Source organism: Artemia franciscana, unplaced genomic scaffold (assembly GCF_032884065.1).
Source record: "Artemia franciscana unplaced genomic scaffold, ASM3288406v1 Scaffold_364, whole genome shotgun sequence".
Classification (NCBI taxonomy): Eukaryota; Metazoa; Arthropoda; class Branchiopoda; order Anostraca; family Artemiidae; genus Artemia; species Artemia franciscana.
In genome coordinates this window covers 408,731-424,138 of record NW_027064236.1, presented here as the reverse complement: position 1 = coordinate 424,138, position 15,408 = coordinate 408,731, and the positions used below count along the sequence as shown (strand labels likewise).

General features: G+C 34.7%; 1 protein-coding gene across 5 annotated transcripts in view; it reads right to left on the bottom strand.

Annotated features, from left to right (window-relative positions):
* LOC136043183 (vacuolar protein sorting-associated protein 8 homolog) overlaps positions 1-15,408 on the bottom strand; it is a 122,923-nt gene that overhangs the window by 34,805 nt on the left and 72,710 nt on the right. For all 5 annotated transcript variants that reach the window (XM_065728112.1, XM_065728114.1, XM_065728113.1 and 2 more), the window contains exons 13-16: positions 14,590-14,773; positions 9,279-9,474; positions 7,756-7,912; positions 2,754-2,989 (exon numbers count right to left, since the gene is read on the bottom strand). In XM_065728112.1, the coding sequence (XP_065584184.1) occupies positions 2,754-2,989; positions 7,756-7,912; positions 9,279-9,474; positions 14,590-14,773 (773 nt within the window). The remainder of the gene's footprint in view (positions 1-2,753; positions 2,990-7,755; positions 7,913-9,278; positions 9,475-14,589; positions 14,774-15,408) is intronic.

The window sequence follows — 15,408 nt, the reverse complement described above, 5'->3', positions numbered from 1 at the left end:
ATTCCTCCACAGAGACAGAAAGTTGTTCACCGAGAAAAAGGCCGCTGATATCGAGGAGGCCGCCAGAAAGGGTGACACATGTGCTCTATACAAACACCTTCGGGATCATACAGAGGGAAAGCCATCCTCTCTAGGCCCTATCATATCTAATAATGGAAATATTATCACTGACGAGAGCGCTCAACTGTCCGCCTGGAAGGATGACTTCTCTTCACTTCTAACCTTGGACTGTGTTAGCCAGCCCGACCCTGACCTTCTTCAAGTTGCATCCAACACTCCTGAGGCCCCGTGTGCAAGTGTGCACCACCCTTTCACCTCTACAGAAATCTTGAATTCTCTGAAACGAATGAAAAACAACCGAGCCCCAGGAGTCTGTGGTATCGCCGCAGAACTGCTGAAATATGGTGGGGCAGCGACCCTTCTCTGGCTCAAAGTACTGTTTTCTATAGTAAAAAGACTGGCGAGCGGGCATCATTCTGCCTCTCTGGAAACGGAAAGACAGTCGCAGAATCTGCTCCAACTATCGTGGCATCACACTCCTCTCTGTGCCCGGGAAGCCCTTCGTTATGACCCTCCTAGACGCCCTTCTGTGCTCGCTCAGACGCCCTTCTCAGTCCAACTCGCCCAACGAACACTACGCTGGTACGGACATCTCCTTCGCATGCCCCCCGACACTCCCGCACGAACAATTTTTGACTTTGATCCCGTGCTGCACGGCGGGAAACGCCCAAGAGGTCGTCCCCCAACCAGATGGAAGGACACGACAGGTGCCTTCTTAGTCATGGCAAATATTCAGGAGGATGTCCACATTCTTGCAAGAGACCGGTCCAAATGGAGGCACCGTGTAGCATCACTCTCGACAACGGAAGCATTTCGGCAGGAGCATTAAGTCAAGTTATTGACAGGGATAAAAAAAAATCCCCAAGGAGCAGCCTACAGGACATCCATTACGGAAAAAGAGAACATCTTAATTAATTATTTTAAAATACTTTTATTTTATCCCTCCCCTCAAAAAAAAAAAAAAAAAAAAAAAAAAAAAAAAAAAAAAAAAAAAAAAAAAAAAAAATACTCTGGCCTATATACGAGACCAACGGTTTTACCAATATTTTTTCTTTAGCGGAACAATATTCAACTAGGAATTTCGAATGGAACTGACATTGTTGCAAATCGGTTCTAAATGCACCCCGCTTATAAAAAAAAAAACACTCTATATAGGAGTCCCGAATTTTTTTTCAGGTTTTTTTTCACAGTATATGGCAAGCATACCAAAAAATAAGTACACAAACTTCATGAAGCCATACGAAAACAACGTAAACCCGGGAATCAAAAGGCCATAAGTCGTAAAACTTGTTTGAAGGATAACATCGACTAACTAAAAACACTGAGCTATGATACAATACTTATAATCCGATGATGGATCAATTTTTTTTAACAAATTTTTGGCATCTATATTTTGAAAATGGCATAAGAAGCCAAGAATTTAAAATCGCTCTGTTTATACAGTCCAATGATAATTTCTTCAGCCTTTTGATGAGAATCCTTTACATCTGAAATGGATTTTTCACAGAAGTAGAAGATAGGCTACCAAAGTAAAATTCTACAAAAAAAAAACTTACTATATTGGTTAAACTTCCAAATTAGAGTGAGAATCAGTACATTATATAGTCTTTATTAAAGGAATTTGTACTGAAGGTGCATGATGCATTCATGGAAAAACTCATGAGTGCTTTTTATGATACGTATCTAGTTGCCAAATGTAAAACCTGATATTCCCTTTGCCAAATGTTCTCAAGTTATTTTATTTGCCATATCTTTTCTCAAATCCAAATTGTATATCCCATAATATTAAAAAATGATTTATTTATAGAAAATGATAAGAAACTTTCTAGCGACTATTATCCACTGGTTCTGACTTTCAAACACGTTTTACTTTAAAGAAGGTAGGCAAGACCCCTGCAAAACATATTTCAAGGTGATAAGGGGACAGAATTATAAAATATTTCCAGATGGGACTGAGGCTTGCAAAAAACGTTGACAGAAAAGCGTAAGATTTCTTCCCAAATATTACATTATTTTTTGTAATTTTAATATTTTGATCGGTAAAATTATAGCAAATCATATAACTGGCTTTCGTATAAAGTGAATATACCACTCGATGCCTTTTTTATGCTCTTTACGAATATAATAATCGCTTCTACCTTAAATTTAGATTTAAGCACTTTTTTAGCTCTTAAAAATGACGAATTTATAAAAAATTATGACAGTTCACATAACTGACTCACCAATAAAGCGGACATACCACTTGTTGCCTTTTTATGTTCTTTACGAATATAATAATCGCTTCTACCTTAAATTGAAATTTAAGCAATTCTTAAGCTCTTAAAAATGATGAATTTTCAATTAAAGTACGAGTTATCCGTCGTTTCCGACAAAATAATACTACGTTTTCTCCGTGCCGTTTTCTACAAAATAACACTACATTTTTTCAGAGCTAAAATTATTTATAATAAGGTTAGTTTAGGTTAGGTTATGTTAAAAAGTGCTTAAATTTGAATTCAAGGTAAAAGCGATTATTATGTTCGTAAAGAGCATAAAAAAAGACATCGAGTGGTATGTTCACTTTATACGAAAGCCAGTTATATGATTTACTATAAATTTACCTTTTGATCTTCTAGGGATGGCAAGAAAGGGACGAGGGGGGGAATTTATGTTGTTATCTCGAACTTTTCCTCACTTCAACTAAGATAACTTACAAGCCAGCTCGTTCTGCCATAGATAAGAGTTTTCCAGGCCCGACTGTTTTCGATACGTCAATAGTTTTGACATGCAGGAGCTCAATCAACGCTTGTTGCTTCTCTTCATGTCGCTCACCAGTATCGGGCTGTGTTATAAATTCCAAAATCTCAAGAAGTAATTGATCGTCCAGGGAAAGAGGGGGAATGGCTAACTGACGAGTTATAAAAGTAAATAAAGCACCAACTTGCAGAGACTAAAAGAGAAATATTAGCTTTATAGAACCGATTTCAGCCCTTAAATTTTTTTAGCCTTTGAAAAACTTCTGAAATATTTCAACCAACGCACGAATTACGCTCTGACAAATTTGAAGATTCTACTCCATTTTATCAAACCTTCGAAAAACGCTTTTGAAGCAACTTTCAATCTTATAATTTAACCATGTTCACAAAGGTAACTGAATAAGTAAAGTAGGATTGCATTCTGTAAATTATATTACATTGCACCAAGTTTGACGTTACAATATTTGGAGGCACGCAAAATAGAAACATATGATATATTGAATATCATAATCGTAGTAAAATTAAAGTTAAATAACTTGATATATTTCTATATTTATATGGGGCTTAAAAAACAAGTATAAAGGTAAGAAGCTAAAGGATACGACATTAGACTTTACAGTCCCTACCGGCGGTGCTGATCTCCGTTTCTTGACCCTTCAGCCAGGGAGTGCAATGGGGGGGGGGGCTGGGGATCAACCATCCTGTGCTTTCGCACACCCTTCCTGTTTACCTTCCCCAGATTTCTCCAGGTACCCATTTAGAGCTGGGTCGGCTCTGGCTAAGCTTACTGAGTCACGCCACTGACCCGTCCCAACTAAACAATTGGGTACACTGGGATTCGAACCCGTGTCCTCTCAGACAAAGGATCCAAAACACAAGTATACCTGAAAATAAGACTGACGTCCATGCTATAATTCTAAAAAAGGAAAAAGTTTACAGATATTACCGCAATCCTACAGCTATTTTACAGTTCAACCTAATGCAAGTGTATGGGAAATACCCAGGCTACAGTACACTGGAAGAGACGCTCTCTGATTGGCATAATATTATATCAATTGGGCTCTAGTTAACTTCTCTAGCTTTAACAGGAGGTCATGCAGAAACTAGTTAAAAACAGTATGTTCAACTAAAATTATCTGATGAACTACTGTTTTTTTCTTTCTGTAATCTATTTTTAAATCTCAAAATCTACAGTTTTTAAAGATTCATTAAAATTTATAGTTTACTTTTTGAAGTTACAGAAAAATCTACAAATTCCTAATTCTTTAAAATTTCATTAAAGTTAACTGAAATTGTCGTATGTATTCTTGTTTACAATAATGAGACTTATTTAAACTAGAGTAAATTCGCTTAATATGGTTGATTAAAACTCCTAAGGACTTAGATTATGCCGATGATTCAAGCATCCTAGTTGAAAGTGTGGCCGAAATGAATGAGCTTTTAGAGGTTTTACGAGTTCAGGGTGCTACAATAGGTTCAAAATTTAATGTTAAGAAAACCAAGTCAATAAGGCTAGGAATAAGTGAAGATGAAAAGGTGAAATTGGGTAATAAAAAGATCGATGAAGTGGACAGCTTCACCTACCTTGATGGTAATATTAGTAAAGATGGTGACTACACTGAAGAAGTTAAAAGTAGAATAGCCGAGGCCCAAGGTGCTTTTTTAGTTGAAACAAAATTTGAAGTATAGGAAGATAAGTCTGCAAACCAAGATTAGAGTATTGGAAGCTGCAGTGATGACAGTGGTCAAATATAACTCTGAAGCATGGACACTCCGAAAAGCGGATGATGATTTTCTAGACGTTTTCCAGAGAAATTGTTCACGTATTGTTTGGGGTACCCCACTGACTGAACGTATTTCAAACAGCAGGCCGTAAGAAAAGCTTGGTTCAATTTCGCTTTCTAGGGCAATAGTTAAAAAAAGGTTGAAATGGCTAGGGGATGTTTTGCAGATGAAGGACGACAGATTGCCGAAGATGTCCTTTTCGTCCAACTGTCTAGGGCTAAACGGAAAGCAGGTCGTTCGCAGTTGGAATGGGATGATTTCGTAGAGAAAGATTTAAGGGAAATGTGATCTTCCTGGAAGGGTGTAAAAAGGGATGCTTTGAATAGATTAGGATAGAGAAGCGGTGTGCACAGCTATGTTGGCCTCAGGAGGCTTGGTGCTGCGGTGAGTTTTTAGAATAGGATATATTTTGTTCACTGCCATAGCTGGAGCTAACATGAGCATGTCATGTCACAAGAAAAGACACAAGACAAATAAACTGCAAAAAAAAAAAAAAAAAAAAAAAAAAAAAAAAAAAAAAAAAAAAAAAAGGCAGCAAGTGCAAGTAGTAGTAGTAGAAGAGTAAAAAATATCAACTATTTTAACAAATTGATACAAATTATTCTAAAATAGATTTTCACACATTGCTATAATTCTAGAGCTATTACTCGAAATAAATATGGGCGCTCTTCCGTGTTTATTTTTAGAAACTGTTTTTTTTTTTCAGTTAGAAACAGAAAACATCTGTTTTAAAAATCTTGCTCACATATTGTTTCAAGTTGAAACAAGGGGATAATTATTTTTAAACGCAAAAATTATTGCACGAAAGAGCAATTACAGAGATGCACCGGGGACCTGCCGCATGTTTTTGTGTCATGGCAGGTTGTCACATTGAAATGTTTCAATATATCCAGCACAGCATTTTAGAAAAAGTTCAGAAATAACAGCAAATTTGAAGACAGAAATGAATGTAAATGAAAAATGAGTTCAATTCATCCAAAATCTGCAAATTATTTATTCTAAGAGCTACACCGTTTTTTGACCATTAAGAAGTTTCACTGGACAGGGCATTTCACCTCAAACTGCAGCCTGGGTATTCGGCCCCCATAAGGCTCCTCATTCAATAAAGAAACACAGATGGGCGTTACGGGTTAAAAGAACATATCCTTGGGAAATTTCTTATTGCCAGTCTTAGGGAACTTAGAAGCAATTTGACAATAAAACCTTTTCCAATTAACATAATTACTGCAACATCAAAAATTCACTATAGATCTATCCCAAGTTCCAACTCATGCTTTAAAACAGGGTAAAAAGGAGCAGCAAATTTGAAAACAAAAAAGAATCGAAATAAAAATTACTTGTAATCGTTCGATACCTACAAATGCTTAAGTCCAACTATTTCGAGCGAATTCGTGCTGTGAAAAACATTAAACACGTTTAAATCAGTGAAAATGTTACCAAAAGTGAAAATTTCAAGACAGAAGACAATCTTGGTAACTACGATAACAAATGTACTATATCCTTACCCCTCTCCCAGTTTTGTGGATAAACTTTCCGGTTATAAATAAAACTGGCTGTTTTTAAAATTGATATTATCAACCAGATAAGATGGTTTACACCCAATTACAATTTCCCACATGAGAAGAAGATTATAAAAACTTTAGTTTAAGACTTATCTTCTATGATTTTTTTTTCTCTAATGAATAATGTTTATTATCATAAAAATTAAAAACCGACAGCATCAACTCTTGGCTACCGAAAAGAATGCTTCATATGAGGACCTTCAACTCGATCAAAATCGCTAAATCAATATAAGGGAAAACAGATGGACAAAACAGCCTTGACCAATTAATGTAAAGACTTATACTCTATATTTATATGATATGGTCTCTTACCAACGGATCCATGCTAGGCACACTGGATACACGGGTGCAGCTAGAGTTTTATGTTTGAAGGAGGGATTTAAAGAATGTGTCGACGAAATAGTCCAGTATGTCGACAATTGCAGACAGATAAGCGAAATTTCCATGGTAAATAGGTAGCTATTTCCAAGGTGTTAACACGTGGTAGTATATTGGATCATTCACCGACGCAAGTGAACATTCACTAAACAAGAATGTATGATTCATTTTATTCTTTTTAGTTACTTTGGTAGAATATATACGTTCTTGAAGTCACCATACCTTTCGAACACTGCTACACAAGGTATGTAGACTACTTGCTTATTTAGACATGTTCACGGGAAGTGTATTTTCTTGCAAAAGTCTTTTCTAACATCCCATTTTTCTCATAAACCATGAAAAAGCCTTTTTGAATAAACTTCCACTACAGTTCATTACCACCCACCTTTGACAAACTATTTGCCAAAGACAGTTAAGACAGACTGTCAAGGTAATTTGACAGTAAGTTTATTTTCAGTCCTCATAATTTCTGAAAGATTGTTAAAGACCGTTTTTGCAGTGTTTAAAGACTGCAAAGACTAAAATACTATGTATTTCTGAGTATTTAAGCTCTCAGAGGAGGGCTTCCATCTTTGTAATGCTTTTTCTGTTAGAAAAAAATAAATAAATAAAATGGAAGTACACTAAGTGGCAAATGAAAGTAGTAATATTCTAAGCATGTAATATTTAGAGGGGAGCTTGTATGGAGCTAGAGAAGAGCTGGTATGGAGCTGGAGCTAGAGAAGAAAGTAACCAGCCAGTGCACAACAAACTGCCATTAACAACTGCCATTAACAACTGCCATTTCTTATGGTTGCTTTATCCGGCGGTAAAGTCACTGGCTTTATCTCGTCACTGTTGCTTTATCTCGGCGGTAAAAGACACAAATCTTTAATTAGCAAAATCTAAGCTACCTTTCCTCTGTAGTATACATATACTCTTTGACATAGAGCTCTCCCATTAAAAGATATTACTAGCCGAGGTTCTTAATTATACTATGGTTTTTGCATCGCGCGCCAATTTTTATAGTTTGAAATATTTTGTTTATCTGAATTCATTCATACCCGATAAGACTTGCCCATCTTTCTTAAGAGGAATCGAGAACCTGTACGAAAAAAGGAGCTAAAGTTTAATTATAGGAAGCAAAAGTCACGAGGAGTGGAGCATCAATGTCAAAATGAAGTTTTATCAATCTCAGCACCAAGTATGACAAGTTTAAGTATAGACACTATAATCAGAAAAGAAGTAAATCCTACATCGAAGGCTCCATCACTTTGAACCATGATACCAATAAGAATATCCACAATTCTTTGACGCTGTCTTTGGCCAACATCACTACTCTTCAATGGAGATTCTTCAAATGCCATGCTCAGCACATTCAAAAATTCCCGTGTGTTTATTCTTAAGAGGGTCCTGAAATTCAAAATTCATAAATATCTTCAAAAAAAGCCGTTTTAATTTCAAAAAGAATCACAGAAGAATAACATGCCCGTCGTTATTTTCACAGACAAACGACCTGTCGTGACTTTTGTCTAGTTCACGAACGGTTTATTGCGAAAACAACAAAACACAAAATAGCAAAACTTTGGAAATTACATAACTTTTTTACGTGAAAATTACTTTCAACTAACTTCAAAAATGAGGGGTACTTTTAGAAGGGAAAATTCCAGAGAAAGAGGCGTAGTTATAGTGAAATTGCCAAACATTTAGTGAGTTCGTATCATAAGAGTAGCCTAATTTATTAGAAATTACCAGTAATCTAACCAGTCAAATCTTAACATAGTGCTGTCACAAGAAAAGAAAAAGAAGCGACTTAAGCTTATATAAATTCGGGGAGGGGAGATTGAGGGTCTTCAAAATTTCCATTGTTTTAGAACAGAGAGATTGTATGATACATTTTACAAGAAGTCTTACCTTCTCTCTCATTTTCTACTTAAAAACCTGTCATAACCACAACAATTAACGTTATGCCAAGCGGAAGCCGTGTTAAATATTTGTAAAACTTCAAAATCTGCGGGGAAAGGGAAGATTCTGCAAGCTATCATTCAAGCTCCTAAGCGATTTACTAACCTGCGAAGAAGACAAATTTTTATCAATTCGGCTCTTAAAAAACTCTGAAAGGTAATTTATTATAATCCTCGCCTTCTTCTGTAAGGAAAATAGGGTAAATTTATGGACCGTTAACGTCAAATAAAGGGTTGTAGAATAAACACTTATGGGTTAGTATCCTGTACACAGCTATAGTACACTTGGTACAGGACTAGGCAATGCACGCGGCACACGTGGCACAAAACGCTCAAAATTTTCTTTGAAATTATAACGTGTTTGCAAACAGAACGTGTTGCGTGTGCTTTTTTGCAAACAGAAGATTATTTTTGGCGTTTCATTTCATTTTGCATATTTTGTTTGGTTTTATATTTTTCTTCCTTCTACACTTAGGATAGCTGATAAGAAGTTTCAGCGGAAATATTTGCATTATTTTCTAGTTTTGGCAGGTTGAAAACTTTTAAATTATTGTTCTTAGTTACTTTCGTACGTAATGTTTAGCTAGTATGATTTTTGAACATATCTATAAAATAGTAAAACAACCATCATCTTGAGAAAGAATATAAAACTGATATCGAAAATATACTTCAACTGCGATACAGCGTCGGTAGGATTGAAATGAGTTGAGAGGTTCCATTGACCTCCAACGTATTTTCAATGAACATGAATGAGCTAAGGTCAAAGATAAGGTTTGAAAAGGCTTATTTGCATCTTAAATAAAAAAAAAACTTACCGAAGATATGGGTAGCTTTTCTCTGTGTCAACCGACTTTTTGGAATGTAATGAAGTAAGGAACAAAAGGACCTCATGAGATACTCGATGAGCCTTTTCATCTGGCATGAGCCCATAAGGAAAGGCTTGTCCATTTAGGCAACACGAGACATAAACAAGAACTATATTGGCGACTTCAATGGCTTTTTCTGTGGAGCCTAGGAATCAGACTAATTACAGTGGATGTTGAAAAAAATAAAAAATAAAGGCCTTTTGGCTAGACCACACATTTCTTTTACAACAATCATAATGCTAAATTGGGAAAAAGGAAAATATAGCTCAACTAAAAGATAAAAGATAAGAATACAATGGATCATCGTACCCAAAACCAGAAACCACAACCATCGTACACCAGAAATCAGAAACCATCGTGCACCAAGAGCAGTTTATCTTCAATGTACCTAATATTAGAGTAGCTTGCTGCTCCTAGACATATTTCTTGTAAAATTTCAATAGAAGCAGAAATTTAAACATTACTGAGCATGATTGGACGTGGTAAATAAGACAACATCAAATAGTCTTTGTAATTTACACGCAATAAAACTCTATTTTCTATTTTTGCATCTTCTCTTTAAGAAATTAACCCATCCCTGCAAATGTACCCAGTGAAAAAAGACCCACTGGAAGCGTTACCAGATACCTGACATAAAATAGCACAGCCAAAAAGAGAAAAAAAATGCGCTAAAAGATCTATTTTCTAAAAAAAATCACCAAAAATTGAGTTAAAAAGATACTTTGAAAAATGTACACACCTGAAGAATTTAACCCGCAGCAATCTAAAAAAAAGACTCAAATGGCAAAATTGCACTAAATCTGGCAAAACTGACCGCCAGATAAATCAGTGACGTAAGATGCCTCATTTTCAGAAACTGTGTGAGAAATTTCGATTTATCTTGAAAGCGACTATGTGAATTACAGTTAAATAGCCGGTCAAGGCAAAAATAATTCCATTCATAGTCCAAAAAGACAACTGCCAAAAGATTTTTCTTTCAAATAAACAAATTAATATTGGGGTATACTAAGGCACCAAGGATATTAAAATCAAAACACTTTTTTTTGCTCCCCTTAAACCATCTTAGGTCTATTCATTCCAGAAAATCATAGCTTTCAAAGATCATTCTTTCGGTTGTTTTGACATTATGAAGTTTTGAGGCAGTATCACAATTCCGTCAGTTCTGCCACGTTGAACCGTAAAAATAAATAAGAAAAACTAATTAGTTAAATTTGAGAACGCTTCTCATCCGAAAAATGCAAACATCAATGATCTTTTGATTCAAAAGACTACTACACCTTAAAAAGAAAAGATACCCCTTCTTCGGCTATTTAGGACCACATGTTTTAGCTCATTTTATTTATGATTTTTACCCACGTTACTCATTTTTTTTTTAAATTTGGTGTCCAATACTGCCAGAAATTTCATAGTTGCGTATGGAGGTTTTTGGTCATAAGAGATTGGATTTCCAACTTTTGTCTAATTTATTAGGGAATATAATTTATACTATATTTATATTCCCGACAGAATATAAATATATAATATATATTATAAATATTTATATATTTATAATTTATATTATATTTATATTAGCTTTATATATTATATTATATTTATATAATATTATATTATAACGAAAAGAGAAATCACCAATGCAACAGCACAAACACATTAAAAAAAAAAGAAAAAAAAGGGAAGACAGAAGGAGAAAAGGAAGACTGTTTTCCTAAATTAGTGATTAATATAGACCAGCACTTGTATGAGGCCTTAACCCTACTCATCCATACAATCACATAGGTCAAACAGCATAGCCATACACAATCAACCATAAAGAATAATCCATGGACAGGCAGTCATGTCGTCAATAAGTATAAGTCGTCATTTACCAAACAATAAAAACAGTAAAGACAAATAATTCAGAGGCAACAACCCAACACAAGGGCTCATCAGGAGAATACACACTTGCCTACAGGGTTTCGGCACTTTAAATTCCCTACCCAGTCAAGTGGTGTGCCTACCATAGAATACCTATGGTATCCCCATCAACTTTTCGCGAACCTTTAGCTTTTGCTCGCTCTACATTTATAATGCTAAGAATGGGAGAGTACCTTTTATATTATCTTAATTCATATCGAAAAAAAAAATTATTACCAGAAGTTATAATTGAAACAACAATATATGCAAAATCCTCCGGAAATCCACCGTCAAAAATTAGGGACACGCCAAACTCAGTAACAAGGGAAAACAAAACTAACCAAAAATTTCTCTGAGTATTTCCAGAAAATTCTTTTGGTATTTATTTAAAAGTTCGTTATAATGAAAACTAAATTTTTTAAATTGCCAAGTTAATTTATTTGCAGAAAAACCTGTTAAAATAAATTTTTGGCTTAAGATTTTACATCTATTTTTAAAATCAATATAATTACTACAAATCCTTGCATATCGAAGTAACTGTGAGAAAAACGCCGAATATGTGATATTTGAGTGTATATTACTTTCAGGGAACGGGAAATTAGTCACTTCAAAATCTAAATCATCCGTTTTATTATACATTTTAAAACTTAATTTATTATTATCAGAAATATTAATATTTAAATCTAAGAAATGATCTTCTAGACCAGCGCCATGACTAGGTTCAAGAATAAGCTCTGATGGATATATATTTTTAGAAATATCAATGAATTCCTTACAATTTAAAACCAAAATATCATCTAAATATCTTTTATTATTTGAAAAAACATGTTTTAAATTATTTTGATTATTCTTATCCATCATATAATTATATTTTAGTTGACTTAAAAACAAGTCAGCTATAAATGGGCTAGCGTTCCCCCCATGGGAATTCCCACGATTTGCTTGTACAAATTACCATTAAATCTTACATAAGTATTATATAAAACAAATTCTAATAAATCAAAAATCATATCCAAGCTGTAACATCTCAAGTTAACTGTAGTCTTAAAGCAATTTGTCCATGTAGCTTTTTTATTATAAGTATCTATTTTTAAGAACCTCTTACTAGATAAGAGGAAAGATTTCTTGATAACCGTTTCAAAATTATCTAACATTACATTAAGTGATAAATTAGTATACATTGTCTCAAGATCGAAAGACTCAATTCTTTTAGCTGAAACCATTGTTAAAGAATCTATCACCTGCAGTGAATTATTAACACTCCAATATGGACTAAAATTCGAAAAATTTTTAATACCAGAACAATAGGTTTTAAGTTTATTTATAATTTCCTTTAAAATTAAAGAGAGGTCAGTAGCAGCAATGCGGGTTGTACATTTAGCTGCTCCAGCAATAAACCGTGGTTTAGGGGGATTCAACGATTTTTGTCTAATTTATTAAGTTGTGTAAGCTTCTAATTAGTTAATTCCAGCAAACAGTTTTCCTTTTCTCTGTCCTTGGTACTTCGATCAAAGATAAAACTAAATATACGATATCTTTCTGAATTCAACACAATTTAACGAAAGGAGAGAACAACAGCTAACTAAGCAATTAGAGATTTGAGAGTTAACGAAGCAGAGTCGATAAAAATTAGGTAAAAAAAATAAATCAGTATTGAAAGAGCACGATAGGCCATTTAGATGGCTTAAATTCAGTAATATCTTCCGAAAGTTTGGGCTCAAAAGGTTCTCCAGAAGAAAATTTATTCTCTTGTAACCTTTAGAAATATTTTCATCCTGAATTCACCTCCTCTAAAATTTGAAGATGAACTAAAGAACCGGTTTTTGGACATGAACCTAAATATGCGTAATGAAACAAGAGTAAAAATTAACTTGCATTTTACGGTATAAAGATCTCTTATATTTCATTGGGATTTTACTGAAAAAATGACCTTATTGATAAGCCAGTTATCGAAAGAAAAGGTTTTGGTTTGGGATTTATTACTTATTTGGATTTATTTATTAGGTTTTTGAATTCTGAGAGCTGAGAGTGCGAGATTTAATGTTGAAATTTAATGTTAATTTATTTTAAATTTAATGCGTCTGAAATTTAATGTTAAGAAAACAATGCGCCTTAAATTAGAAATAAATGACGATTAAGAGATGATGTTATATGCCAAGAAAATTGATTAAGCAGAAAGTTTTAATCACCTACGAACCTTTATTAGCAATGGTTTCGGATACTGTAAAGATACATGGAAGTGGTAAAAAGGCACAATTAGCTTGTTCGCTGAGAAAAAAGTTTAAGAAAACAGGATTAAGAGTCTTTGAGCTAAGATTAGGGTACTAGAAGCCAAGTATTGACAGATATCAAGCATGCATCTGAAACGTATGGCTTAAATATGGTTGAAACAATTGCTTTAAAAGGTTAAGGAAGATGTATCACACTTTATGCAAAGGATGTGCCTAAAGAAAGTATTGGCGGCTCTTTTGAATAACCATATATTAGGTCACACTCTTTGGAGCTATAACAATGTAAACTTAAAAATGGTTCGATCAGAATTTAGGAATGAGCGACACAGTGGCGTCACTGCGGGGAGGGGCTCAAATTTGTGGTTTTTTCTATTTTGTAATAAAATATCATGGGAAAGCCCTCCCCCCAAAAAAAGTATTTCAAACCTAGGGAGGGGCAAAATATCAAGGAACACGTGGCCTTATCCCCCCCCCCCCTACATTGCCAGCACATCAAGGGCAATAGATTGTCAAACACCTTGATTTTTGGAAATCCAGCGGGAGCTAAATGAAAAGCAGAAAGTTCTGCAATGGAGGGAGCAAATGGAGAAGGGGGGATTACAGTAGTCCTCATGCAGATTAGTGCTGAATTAGTTGTTATTAGTAGTAGTAACTCTCAGACGAATTTTCATCCGAAGCTACCTTCCTCCGAAAATTCAGACAACCCGAAGAATGAATGCATGCGAATGTATTAGAAGCCAGATAGGCATGTAGGCTAGAGCTTGCTGCATTCAGGTATTTCAAGAAGCTAAAATAGGCAAATTATGGGAATAATAGTAGAAGCTAGGGAATATAGCGAAAATTTCGTTGTTGCAACGTGAATATTCTTATACCCAGGGAGAAAATCAGGAAAAGACACAAGAAATAGTCCAGTAGAACCCTCACTTGCAATAATTTTTGCCTAAAAATATATTTTTCGGCCCTTCTCCTTAGGATCAATCTTATAATCCCTTCAACTTCAAGAGTTGGACTGACATAAAACTCCCCATATTTAATTCAAACAGATAAGATTTACACATTTCAAATGCCACTTATTCACCTTTAGAAAGAAAAAAACTTCTAACTCATAATCATAACAGTATAAGCCCTATCCTTACCCTCAGAATCTAACTGAATAATAAGAGTTCCGAAAAGATCTTCAAGTGGACCAACAAAATCGTCAAGAGCTTTGTTGTGCAGATAGAGTAACGCGGTGTATAAAGATTTCTTTGTGCAGATGCCAATAACTTGGTTGAAATCTAAACAAGCTATGTCAAGGTGCAGCAGACAACTTTCCAAAACCTGACAAAAGAAGGCATTTTTAGACAAATTATAATCCAAAAACTTGGCTTATGACAAAAAAAGAGAAAATACATTTCTAGTGAAAGATGAAAAAATCCTAAGTTTGACCCTCCTGATGAGGGTGAAGCCGTGTTTTAGTTACATACAGCAAGTGTTCGTTCGGGGATCAATTTTATGGGTGATTAAATAAAAAAAACAAGTTTTTTGAAATGAAAGTAAGGAGCGACATTAAAACTTAAAACGAACAGAAATTACTCCGTATATGAAAGGGGCTTTTCCTCCTCGACACCCCTCTCCTTGCGCTAAGGTACTCTTCTTTCTCGCAACTCTACTTTTTAAAACAATAAAAAACTTTAGCGTAAAGAGCGGGGTGTCGAGGAGGAAAAGCCCCTTTCATATACGGAGTAATTTCTGTTCGTTTTAAGTTTTAATGTCGCTCCTCACTTTCATTTCAAAAAACTTGTTTTTTTTATTTAATTTCTGAACGGTTTTGAATCAATGCATGTTTTGATTTTGGCTCTCCGCAGAGGAATAATTAAAACGAAATTTGTATATATATTTTTTTTGGCTAAATGGCTTTCTCATAATTTTGATCGAATGGTCTTGAGAAAAAAAGAGCGGGGGAGGAAGCCTAG